At 51.8% G+C, this 12,629-nt stretch overlaps 4 protein-coding genes across 4 annotated transcripts; 2 read left to right on the forward strand and 2 right to left on the reverse strand.

The window, feature by feature from the left end:
* Window positions 1-289: 289 nt before the first annotated feature.
* A1O5_12778 (uncharacterized protein) lies at window positions 290-2,442 on the forward strand (the record flags this gene model as incomplete). The annotated part of the gene is made up of 6 exons (XM_007753347.1): window positions 290-1,217; window positions 1,270-1,318; window positions 1,364-1,546; window positions 1,596-1,741; window positions 1,796-2,345; window positions 2,400-2,442. 6 exons carry the CDS (start codon window positions 290-292, stop codon window positions 2,440-2,442), a joined length of 1,899 nt encoding a protein of 632 aa, XP_007751537.1.
* Window positions 2,443-4,647: 2,205 nt separating this feature from the next.
* Window positions 4,648-5,034, reverse strand: A1O5_12779 (uncharacterized protein; the record flags this gene model as incomplete). The annotated part of the gene is made up of 1 exon (XM_007753348.1): window positions 4,648-5,034. A coding segment is annotated over one exon (387 nt), but the record flags the coding sequence as incomplete, so codon positions are not given.
* Window positions 5,035-8,720: 3,686 nt separating this feature from the next.
* Window positions 8,721-9,905, forward strand: A1O5_12780 (uncharacterized protein; the record flags this gene model as incomplete). Its single annotated transcript, XM_007753349.1, has 1 exon — window positions 8,721-9,905. The coding sequence occupies one exon, from the start codon at window positions 8,721-8,723 to the stop codon at window positions 9,903-9,905; it is 1,185 nt and encodes a 394-aa protein (XP_007751539.1).
* A 666-nt stretch (window positions 9,906-10,571) lies between these two features.
* Window positions 10,572-11,915, reverse strand: A1O5_12781 (uncharacterized protein; the record flags this gene model as incomplete). The annotated part of the gene is made up of 1 exon (XM_007753350.1): window positions 10,572-11,915. One exon carries the CDS (start codon window positions 11,913-11,915, stop codon window positions 10,572-10,574), a length of 1,344 nt encoding a protein of 447 aa, XP_007751540.1.
* Window positions 11,916-12,629: the final 714 nt, after the last annotated feature.

The following is a 12,629-nucleotide window of genomic DNA, read 5'->3' on the forward strand; positions in this document are numbered from 1 at the left end:
CCTATCATGTATTGTCGTTGCTCGTGGCTATCATTGGCGCTGCCTCTGTTCTCCTGCCAGCGTGCATATGCCCAGGGCTCCAGTTCCCAACTCCTGGCATACACTGTCCCTGCCGGCTTTCCGACCAGTCTATTTCCCTCGTACTATATTCCCCCTTCACCAAGTCAAGAGGCAAGTCTTTTATGTTGGATGATATCCGAGGGGGTGTTTGTTGACACGCACTTTTCAGCCCCAACCCGTCCTTTTCGACCCAGCACTAAACTATAGTAAGTCCGATCGAAAACATATGATGCTCTTCGGTGCTGACAGGCCAGCTTTCCCCCTGGAGTTGACAAACCAGACGAACATCCCACAAGAAAGTGAAGACCCTGTCTTCTATCCAGCTCCTCTCTTTTCGGTCACAAACGGGAGTGCTATTGTGGCCAATGCCATTAGCCAAGTCAATGCCATTCTCGCCACAAACGCAACCAATTGCACCAAATGTCTCTCTGCATTGGAAGTTGGCCAATATGTGGCCCAGCGGGTCCCTGCCATGGTTCCAGATTTGCTGGTCCAATTGTGCATCAGTAGCGGATTCATGTCCAACACTAGCTGTCATGAAAATTACGATGCCGAAAACTTTGGAGCTGTCTATACCCAAGTTCTCGCCTTAGGGGACATGTCCGGATCCGACGGCGAGTATCTTTGCAACTTCCTGAGCGGCAATTTCTGTCCTCGTCCGTTCACTCTTCCCTCGAATACGACGGGGTATTTCGGCCCCAAGCCTAGCAATGTCACCGTACCGAAACCCAACGGCAAGAGAGTCAAAGTCGTCCATATGAGCGATTTCCATATCGATCCAAGATATGACGTCGGTTCAGAAGCAAACTGCTCGAGCGGCCTGTGTTGTCGTTCCAACAACCCCAAGAGTGCTTCCGGTCACCTGGAGATATCCTCGCCATTGTACGGGTCGTTCAGGTGCGACAGTCCTTACTTCCTTCTCACGTCTGCCCTGGAGTCCATCGGACCTCTGACTGGCACGACTTTCAATAATCAAACGGAGAACGACCAGTTCGCGTGGGGCATCTACACCGGCGATCTAGTTTCTCATGAATCTCAGAACGAACTGTCCAATAACTACACCAAATACGCCGAATTCTCGATTTACCACATGATCAAATCTTACATCCCTAGCGGACCGATCTTCGCCGTGCTTGGGAATCACGATAGCAACCCCGGTAAGAATAAGCACACCCCTTGCAAAGAGAGACATGACTGAGCGGGATACAGATGGCATTGACTCTCCGCACAGCTTGCCAGGAAATCTGGGTCAGCAACAGTAGGTCGATCGCCCAATTTCTCGATTCCTCTGACTTAGCGCCAGGTCATGGAATTGGAATCACGTTGCCTCGCTGTGGCAGCAGAACAACTGGATCAACGCACAGGCCGCAAACGAGGCCCGCATGCATTATGGCGCTTACAGTATCAATCATCCAAAGTACCCAAAATTGAGGATCATTACTTTTAACACGGATTTCTGGTACCGGAGCAACTTGTTTAATTATATGTAGGGCTTGATTCCTATCATACTGAAGAGAGTTCTCACTTTGGAGCAGCAATACCACAAATCCGGACAACAGTGGGATTTTCAAATTCGTTGCGCAAGAGCTCCAAGAGGCCGAGAGCAAAGGCGAACGTGTCTGGCTTCTTGGGCATGTCTTGTCAGGCTGGGATGGTTCCAACCCTCTTCCCAACCCCACAGGTAAGTGGGTAGGAGAGCTTCCATGGCGAGATTTCTAAAGCGTTGTTGTTGCAGATCTCTTCTACCAAATTGTTGACCGATATTCGCCACACGTGATTGCCGGTGTGTTCTTCGGCCACACCCATGAAGACCAGTTCTTCATCTACTACAGCAACAATGGCACGGCTCAAAATGATGCCCACGCCGTCAATGTTGGTTGGATCGGGCCGAGTGTGACGCCTCTGACCAACCTGAACTCCGGCTATCGCATGTATGAAGTTGACACGGGAGATTTCTCGATTTACAACGCCTACACATACTATGCCAATGTGAGCGCGTTCCAGACTCTCGACCCTGCCCAAACCGGCCCCGTCTGGAACTTTGAATACTCCACCAGGGACACGTACCCAGTGGGATGGCCTGAAGATGCGCCTCTGAACGCGACATACTGGCAGAAGGTCACCGAGGCCATGGCTGCAAATCACACTCTGGTGAGCATCCACAACACCTTGCAGGGAAAGATGAGCGTCAAGACCCCCAATTGCACCAGCAGCGCCTGTGCGGAAGCGAGGATCTGTTACATGCGAAGCGCGAACGTCGCGCTGGGCAGGCAATGCCCTCAAGGGTAAGCACCGACGAGAAGGTCTCATCCGAGCATCAGCTGACAGTTGTTCTACAGATTCGGCTCCGTTCAGAGCCCTTTTACCGGCAAGAACTTCTAAAGGGTGTCGATAGAAGGACTTCCGTTGCATAATGTTACAGACATGCACGATCCCAGAGTGTACAGCTCACCAGATACAGTGTGAGAATAACGATAATTATCTTTTGTAGTCCACGGCGTTCTGCATTCTAAGCCCTTCTTTGCCAGCCTTGATCCACGTCGCCAATTTGCTTGTTGCGGTACCGCGACTGATGGCTTTTGTTTTCCTTTTACCGTCTTCCGTAAGTCAAGTGACAGTCGGCTTATTCTCATACAGCTCTTCAGTCCTCCGCGCAATTCTAGCATACAGAGCAATCATGATGCCGCCCGGACCTCTCTTCTTCAGCAAGCTTTCGAGCTGTCGGAAAGTGCCTGTCGTTCTACGCTTCACGTCGAATGCAAACGAAATCTCACAGACAGGGATTCGCGAACATGTCACCTACAGAGGGCGAGATCACCAGTCTTCCTCACTTGCAGGTGAACCAAACATCACATGCTCGTTCCATTAATTGTCTTCAATCACACGGCGTGAGATGTAAGAGTTATCCGCCACCGTCACTACTTCACCGTCCCCGAAGTAGGTATATAAACCACCCCTCTGTCCTTGCGAACGAAGCAGAATCTGTTCGATCATCCACTGCTCACGAAAGGTCTAAAGCCTCCAGGAGCCTGAGACGATTGAGCAGACCCCCTCCGTACTCACCGATCCAAACTTAAAGAGGCCGGCTCTGGGTCTTCGAATTTGAACCGACGAACACATCGTATGGAAATTCGAACGGCAGCCATCCTAACCTCGACACAAGCAAACAAGACTGCGACTGCTACCCCCCTCTCCATTAGACCTCACGCGATCCCCTGACACCCACACGACTGTTGTTTAGCCTGATCATCCCGAACGGCACCCGCTCTCTCTATCCAGTACGTTTCATTTTCCGCCGAAGGTCATAAAAAGGAAATGTGCACCTCTGCCCCAACCAGGAAACACTGCCGTACATGCGGCGTCCACTTCGCGACGGACCACTATTTTGAGATCGAATGCGACGAGTCCAAGCTAGAACGCCAACGACGACGAGAAGCAGCAGTTCGGCGCCAACAACAACGACAAGCGGGTGAGCCCGGCGGGGATGATCATACAGCGCAGGTGCAGGTGCGTGGGATAGGACTTTGTAAATCCGGCGTGAGAAGACAGAGCACCTGGGCGGATTGGTATAGAGATGCGTGTGATGCGTGTGGTGGCAAGGACGAAGGATGACCGCGAGACCGACGGAAGATGGGCGAGAGGTGGGGGTTGAGGATGAGGGCTAGCCAGCTAGCCAGAGACGAGACGGTTGCTCATGCAAGGAGCATGGTCCCGAGGGACATGGCGTGTCGGGGGCGTAGGATGCCGTCCTTGACTTCGGCTTTGTAGGTCTTCACACAGGGATAAAGGTTGCACTCGACAGCCCAGGAGCTCTCTAAAGAGCTTGTATCTGAGAAAGCGAAAATCATGTCAATCAACGTGCTCGGTCCTTGTTGGGTTTGGGATTGTTTGACGTCTGGCCCCTAGAATCAACAAAGGTCAGCAGTTTGATCACATTATGCACATGCCACATATCATCGTTGGCTGGCTGTTTCACAGAGACGCAACACGAGACATAGCCAGGAAACTAAGTTTGCGTGAAAGTGACGGAGCGCAGCTTGCGTATAGTGTTCTTACCATGATGAGCCAAGCATTGTTGGAATTCATTGGCACAATCCCGACCCCAAGGTCGAAGGCGCTCGCAGTGGCCCACAGGCTGGACGGCAAACTTACATTGAGCGCTTGGTAATTAGTATTCGTGTAATCGTCGTTTGATGTATCATTATAGGTTACGTTACAGGGAATAAGCTACGGGTTTGAAGTTAGATCGAATAGAACTCGAAAGACAAGTGAAACATCAAGAAGGAACGGCTGAGCAGTAAAGGGAGAGCCAAAAGGGACACCAGCCACAATTGAACTCACTGTAAGTTGATCCGTGATACTATAGCAGGAACTACAAATGCCAACGGTGTGATAGGGCTGTGTAAACGTACAATCTCCCGTAGAGCAAGTTACAGGTACAGTAAGAAGGTTGGCGTTATATACCCCCGTGTTGATGGCGGATTGCATGTCCACCCGGACTGTGAATTGGTCGGCACTGATATGTTGGCCCATTGCCCCGTATAGGATTGCTCAAGGCAAAGCAGCACTGCCTGTCTGATCGATGACACAGCTGTGGTAACGCAGGATTTGCTGAGTGAATGGCTCAACTGCCAGTGCTAGCAGCGTGAGAGCGGCACCAATCGACGCACCAACATGGCGATGGCGTGTCACCAGGAGTAGTGACAAAGATCCCCATGGACCTCGACTTGCCATGTCATATGTCTCGAGATCCAACAACGGACGCTGATGCTGGAGCCAAGTGAACTTCAAGTGGCCGAGACCTTTGGCAGTGACCAGAAGTATTGCTATCTTCAACACGACCACAAGCACAGCGATGATTGCATTGATGGAGATACCGTAAGGCCAGTGTGGCAGAGGAAGACCGCGCCGTGGATATAGGATGGCTATAATGATAAGAAGCATGGAAACGGACACCAGGCAGCTGAGGATCTCCAGCCACCGAAACGAAAGGACATATCGCTCGGATCGTGGATCACTCGATGCTTCTGGAGGCGACTCAGATATTAACTTCTGCTTATCCGTCCCCTCACTGTCGCAAACGACGTTGTGGAACCGCTTTGCGAGGGATTGTTGTTGCGACAACGCGGGGGTTCGACGGTGTGGAGATGCTCGGTCTGCGGGAGGGACTGGTGTCTCAATGATGAGGCTACCATGGCCGGTAAGTCGCCCGTGGGAAGTCACCTTTGTTCAATACAGGAATAAAAGGTCTCCAAATCGACCAAGCTTGGGTAGCCTGCCAACCTGAACTTTAAACGCGGTTGATGCCAATAGAAGAGAACGAGCTAAGTTTCATTCAACAGTTCAGCCATTGCAAACCAAGGCCATATGGTCATGTACCCAGTAAATTCTCAGAGGCTCATAATTACGTGTGCCCGCCGGTCACAGGAAAGGAAAGGGGGATGCGATTACGTGCCGCTCGCTATGGATATGGAACTTGTCCAGCCTGAAATGAGTAGCGCACAGATCCTACCCTTGTATGGTCACATCGAACCGCGCGAGACAACTTGTTGATAACTCGCCAATAGACCGTCGCATTCTGTCACCGGCTTCATGTTACCGAGGGAGACCAGACTCTCTGATAGGAAAGGGTAGGGCTGTCTACTCGGCAGGTAGGGGGCGATGTAACGAGAGGAAAGGCGTGGGTAGGCAAGGTTGATTTGAGACCCTATTAAGTACTAGGCGACAAGAAGAAGTTGAGCTGTACAATTTAAGCTATCCATAGATAGTAAGGGTGATTTAAAGCGGCACTCTCAGGATACCCAGTAAGTAAAAATCGCTGGCAGCTCACCCCAGATTGGGACGAGAATGATGCCGCCCTGTGCTCACCCACCGTATCAACCCCGTAGTGGGGTGCTCGGACCGAGCCAGACGGACTCTATTAATACTTGATGTCTCGGTATGTACCTCTGCGGAGTCAGGGGAACGGTGGTAGTGTTTTAATGGACCCACTTTCTATCTGCACGCGTAGGAGCCACACCGACGAAAAGAAACATGTTGCCAATGAGACATATTGAGAGGACAGTCCCCTCGCCGCTTACATTCGAATGATACGCTATAAATTTGCTGAGATATATATACTGCCACTTGCTCCCCGACTCAGGATTAGTCGAAGTTGTGACAATACGAAGCTGGTTTGAAAGTTGGGTCCTGAGAGGCTGTACGTCTAAAGCACTCAGCCGTATTTCACACTCCAAGACAGTAGCCCTGCTCTGTGTATTTTAATCTCACTGCGGTCGCCTTCGCTTGTCTCTCCATGCCGCTTGCAGTCGTCCTGGCACGTCCTTGTTTGAGATCCTCCTCCTCATCTAGTCCGTGATAAGGAAATGCAAGCGACAATCCCTTCCAAAGAGCGTTTTCATTTCCCGAGCTACCCACGCCGTCAGGAATAGCAATATGATGCCGACAGTCTCTACCATCAAGGGCAGCACTAACCAGACCCATCTGATTTCAACATAGAGTACCTGCCGCCCAGCGTGGCCAACGACCTTCTCGCCGAGTTGCTGCAGCATGAGATGTGTCAGACTGGCCGAAAGCTCGATAGCCCACGAGCTGTTGCATGAAAGGCTCAAAAGCCAGAGAGCAGATTGTGATGATGGCGCCGACTGAAGCGAGAGAACACGGAGCTGGAGCGGTGAGAAGCTTGAAGGATCCTAAGGGGCCTCGACTGGCATCATCAAACAACTGTATATCTCGCAAGCGTCGCTGTTGAAGCAGCCAGTGCCATTTCAATTGGCAAACCATTGCCGCCACGGCGAACAACAATGATGATTTCGACGCTGTTGAAAGAACAGACATAGATGTGTTCAGAGTAAGACCTTGGGTGAAGGATGGAGCTCGACGATGGTTGAAAACAGCCAAGAGAGTGATTAGTGCTAACAAACAGAGAACGCTAAATCCGATGGCTGAGATCTCCGAGAACCAGCTGGCAGGCAGAAGACGGGAGAGTCTCGAAGCGAGATTGTGTCTTTGGGGAAAGTGCTGCCGTTTGGCGCTACGTGAGGTCCATGCGTTGATATTCGCAGGATTCCATCGACGTCTTTTGCGTCCGGCATCCGGTGGTTCAGAAGATGTACTTGCTGGAGCAGGGTTCTCCGAATGTGTCGATGGAACTTCAGGCTGTAAAGCTCGAGGAATCAGTCGGGCTTGACCCATTTTCACTAGGATTCTCAGAATGTGTCGATGAAGTTTCAGACGGCGAGACCGACTGACCAGTCTGGCTCAACTCATTTTCACTCGGTGAACCAGGGTTCTCAGAATGTAGCGGTGGAGCTCCAGGCTGTAAGCTCGAGGAATCAGTCGGGCTTGAAACCTGTTTCGCTCTCTGCGTTGAGGTTCATAGTGACATATATTCACCGGCAGCAGGAGATATCTCTGAGACTGAACTGCGACTAGCAAACGGAAAGATTGGCCTCAGCCTGAAGGTATATGTGCAGCTTACCAACCGCCAATTGCTTCCAACCCATTTTTGGACCCCCAGGTCGCCAACTGAGTTGCCTAACCTATCAAGCGACCTTTCAACAGACTAGCGCGGGCAGTGCATCCGTCCTGTTGTCAGTTGGAGGCATGAGCGGCAATTTGCAAAGAGGCTCTGCATCCCTCCAATATTGCCCGCCTTTGAAGAATTGGGCGAGTTGTATTCTTCCGGAATGCGCCAGTGTGGTAGAATCACTCTATCCTGTATGTACTGGGGATCTCCCGCTACAGCTATCTTTGCTGACGATGCCATCTGGCAGTGCCAAGGCACTAAACCTAGCGGGACTAGGCCATCTGGCGGCCGCTGGCTCGCCGCTTTTACAGCTAGCAACTGCCCCGGCAATCCGTTACCTCGCACAACAAAATACTGGGTTAGTGAGGGTCAGAGGCTATGAAGTATAAAAGCGGCACGACCGGCGTGAGCTGCACGTGAGCTCCCAGCAGCCTACCCAGCACCTTGCCAGCACATAGCTCGATAGCTCGATAGGTTTATGTACTGGGTACTTGGTTCTCATCTGTTCCTGCCAAGCTACGAGGTAATCGGTGCTAAGCCTCCGGCTTACTTAAGTAGCTTGCTAGGTACGAGGTAAACATGCTCTCGATGTGTGTCTGCTCGAAAGATCTGCATTAAACTTTGGCTACAAAGTACCTCGTACCAGTACTTTTCCCTGCACTTTTACAGTTGACTCTTGTCCTCCCAAAGCTTTTCCACTTCATGTATTGTGGTTGAAACACGGCTGGCAATTGATAAGGTGCAAAGATGCTCGTCCGTTCCAAATCCAATTGCCCGGAACCTCCTGACGCGCTGCTAATCTCGGCCTCTCGGCCGTGGCTGAAATCATGCTGCAAGCTACTCTGAGAACCTTGCGATACCCCCAGCTTCTAGAACAATGATTGCACGAAGCCACATGAACCCAGGACAAGAAGAATGCCCTAGACTAGGTAGCTTTGCTGTTAGCTACACATCAAGCAAGGCGACAAGGTAACGTTATGGCTTTTATTTCCCATACCCCTCTTATTTGCTGCTTTCCCCAAAGAAACGCGCATTTCAACAAAAACTGCGGATTTCAAATGCTGTTGTACGCTTCTCTCGACCTTTGCTGTGACCCCCGGTACTGGGACACAGTCCTGTTCCAGCGGCCAGGATGCCTGAATCTCTTCCGTCTGTAGTGGCCATAACAACTACCTTCACCCTGGCCACAGCTGGCACAGATGGTGCCTCGACCGCGCCAATTGTTACGACGCAGGCTGTGAGCGCCCTTACCACTATCACGACAATGGCAACGTATATATCGAGTATCTCGAGTTTAAACACGAAAACCACAATCACCACCGATGTCACGAGAGTTATTACCGATCCTGCGGAATATGCCTCCCTCACATCTGCATCTGCTCTCGATAGGTCTAGTCCCGAGTCCATCTCGCAACCAACCTCGAGATCGTCATCACCCTCCCCATCAACGCGGACAGCCCCAACCTTCTCAGTTCCAGGAGGATCCTCGGGCCTGTCTCCTGGCGCCAAAGCTGGTATCGCGATTGGCGTGATCGCCTTGGCGATCTTTCTCACAGCTCTCATACTCTTCTTCTTGCGATCTCGGCGTCGGGTCAGACAAAAAAATGCCAGTCTATCGGCAGAAATCACTCAAAATTATATGAAGCCAGAACTGGAGGGGAGTCCTGGAATCATGAGGTTTGAGCATGCGGGCAAACCAGAACTGTCCGCAACGACCTCTGAAGTTGTTTACGCGGACCTGGGTTCTTCGACCGCCCGAGAGTCCATCGTCGGCGGCACAGACCCACAAATCCCGCCCTCTACTCTAGTGAATATTAATGGTGGCCGAAACGAGAGTGAGAAGGAACTTGTAAGCGCCGAAAATCAGAACCCTCTACTGCCGCAACCTATACAAACACCGGCATCAAACGGCATTGACTATTCCACGTCACCGCGCTGTGTCGCAAGCTCGCAGAATGAGGAGACTGCGCCAAAGTATCTTGTTAATCATGCTAACCCATTATCTCGGAACATCCACGGCGATACTTCGCAATCATCCGTACCGGTAATTCCCGCTGGGAGTAGCGACATGGACGGGAGTGAGGAAGTAACAATCACGCGTCTGAAAGCAGAGCATGCGGCGCTGGCTAAGAGGATTCGATTGGTGGAGATGAGAGAGCTGGAGCGACAGAGACAGAGGGAGAAAGGGCGGACTGGGATAAGACGTGAAATGAGTATATGGGGTACCAATATCGGCTGTGACGAGGCGACATTGCTGATAGAAACTGGCAATACAGAAAATCACCATGTCATCAACTTGGTACCTTCTGACTTTTGATGCTGATGTACTCGTTATGAAAAACTGTCAGCCTTGGTATTATGAGCCGTGTACTAGGGATGGAGCACAGGAGCAACAGGGCGCCCTACCCCCTTCGTGATTGCCAATGAGCAATTCAAGGGAGATAGTCATTAATTACGTACGCCAGTAAGATGCGTCTCGATGCCCGCGAGAACGGAAAGGAGAGAAGGGAAAAAGAAAAGCGCACCGGCCGAGTCCTCGACGATTGTCAACTGCGCGCTGGCGTCCCCAACCAGAATGTCGTCGAGCATTGCGGTGACGGAGTTCTCGATGCCTTTCAAACTCGCGCTGCTGAGTCAGAAGAAGACTGTCGTGTGGCACTGTCCTCACCGGACTGGATTTCTCGTTGGAGAAAGGTCCGGTAGTCTGAGATGCTCAGGTTGAGCGAGCGCGTTGCCGACGGCGCTTTGGTAGATGTTGCTAAGGTCGTTGGTTCACAGCTCGAACCGTCGAACTACATCGAGTATACAACGTGTTGCCTAGTATTTTTTTGGTCATTCGGGGTTCACAACCAACGTCCTCTTCGCACATGCCTTCTTTCTGTCGTCGAAAGAACCCCTCAACCGTGCGCTCCATCCACAATGCCGCCTGCTTATGATATTCTAGTTCGAGGTTCAGACCGTGCGGTAGAAGAGAGCAGATTTATCAGGCATGTAACTTGCACCCGACACACGGCGCAGGAGGTTGCACGCTCTGGTAGACGTCAGGTCTTGACTTCCCCGATACATTCAAGTAGCCGACGCCGCCCTTGTCCAGACGGAAAATGGCATGGTCGACCAAGGTCATAGTACCAGGCACAAGCATATGCATGTCCACAATGGTGGCTCCGCCCGGGGGAACACTCAAAGTCGAGACAAATTGCCCTGGCGGGCTCACAACATCGCCGTCTCGATAGGCCCGCCTGAAGTTGCCCCCAATCACATGGAACGCACTCGTCAAATTGGGTCCAGCGTTCCCAAAGAAGATGCGCACCGTATCGTTAACGTTCGCTTTCAGTGGCTTTTCTCGGGTCATGGCCGACTCACTCCCGTTAAAGACGACGACATCCGGCTCTTCACGCAGGGAGTTGGGATACGAAAATTCAACCTGAGATGATTTTTTGCCGTTGTCGTCCACCTCGGGCGGCTCGTGGTACCACTCACTCTGCATCACATAGTACTCTTTATCCACAGGCGGAAGATCGCGCTCTGCCGGCTGAACATACATCAGTCCATACATTCCATTGGCGATATGGACAGGCACCGGTGCGGCCGCGCAATGGTAGACGAAGAGTCCGGGACAGAGGAGCTTGAATCTCGCTGTCTTGGTCTGGTTTTCCTCGGCCGTCGTCACTGCCGACCCGCCTCCGGGCCCCAGAAAAGCGTGGCAGTCGATGTTATGTGGCATTCCGCTTTCATCCTTGTTCGTCAGTGCCACTTCCACGACATCGCCTACGCGTGCGCGGATAAAAGGTCCTGGAACCTGATTGTTGAACGTCCACTGTTCGTACTTGTATGCGCCTGTCAATTGGGCTTTTCGGATGGTTGTAGTCAAATTCACCTTTAGAATCACGGGATAATTACGGGCGATTGAGGGAGGTACATTCGGTGCACTGGTCAGCACAGCTTCTTCCACCGGCAGTTGGGCTAGATCCAAAGATTCCTGTTCCAGTTTCGCATAGATGTCCACCACGTGAGCCTTATTCTCGTATGCGATGGGTGTGGTGGGTGTTATTGGGGCCGTATGCGGAACGAGTCGCCTATCGTAGCTGCGGACGTGGATTTGATTTCGTGTCTGGGGTTTGATATCTGGATGGTGAGGGGCTTCTGCCAGGGCAGTATTGTGAGAGATCAACCACCAGAGGCCGGCCGCTCCGGAGACGGCCACCAGTGGGCCCACTGAATATCGCTTGAAGCCCGCCGACTGGGTTTGTGTTGTCCGTCCCACTCCAAGTACGTTCAACTTGAGAATACTCCCGCACCTCCTGAGCAATCGTCCTGGATTGGCCATCGTGGGAACTGCGCCTGACCAAAGAGTACAGATGATATGGAGGACGTGATGGGCGTGCTTGAGGTTTGGAATCCTCGAAATTTGAACTGGATGGGTTTATAATCATGGCAGGTTGAACCCCTCATTGAGAACCTGGCGTGGCATGATGGTTGCGTAACAGATATAGCCATGTTTGTTGTATCTCCGAGGGAGCTCCCCCTGATTTATTTAAGCTCTGGACCAAGGAAGAAGTGTGATAGTATTCCATCGCTGGCTACAGTATTTAACTCGTCACAGCAGACTAACTCCACGCACCTATCTAGCACGCCTACTGGCCATGGGGCTGCCTATGATCAACAGCGCTGCGTATGGTGTAACTCCACAGCCATCATGCATCATTTGGCCTGGGATCCAACTCGATTCGGGACATGCAGGCTTCAAATTCTTCCGCAGAATCGAGTATTGATTTCGACTTCATGAGAAGAGGTGGGAAGTTGAGAGTCGGTCGAGCGAGGAGTTCAGGATGAAGGTTAAGGACGAGGGTGAGTGAGGTGTGTAGGTGCGCAGGTGATAAGGGGTGATAAAAGCAGCACTGACGGTATGAGTTGCACGTGAGCTCCGACCAGTTTTTGATTACTCGTCGTTTCCCGTCAAGACGAGGTACATTCACGCCCAGCTCACCTCTCTTCAGCCATACGGCGATGCCGCCCTGTGCTCACCCCCTGCCCGCCTGAC

This window comes from Cladophialophora psammophila (assembly GCF_000585535.1).
Source record: "Cladophialophora psammophila CBS 110553 chromosome Unknown aczJe-supercont1.37, whole genome shotgun sequence".
NCBI lineage: Eukaryota > Fungi > Ascomycota > Eurotiomycetes > Chaetothyriales > Herpotrichiellaceae > Cladophialophora > Cladophialophora psammophila.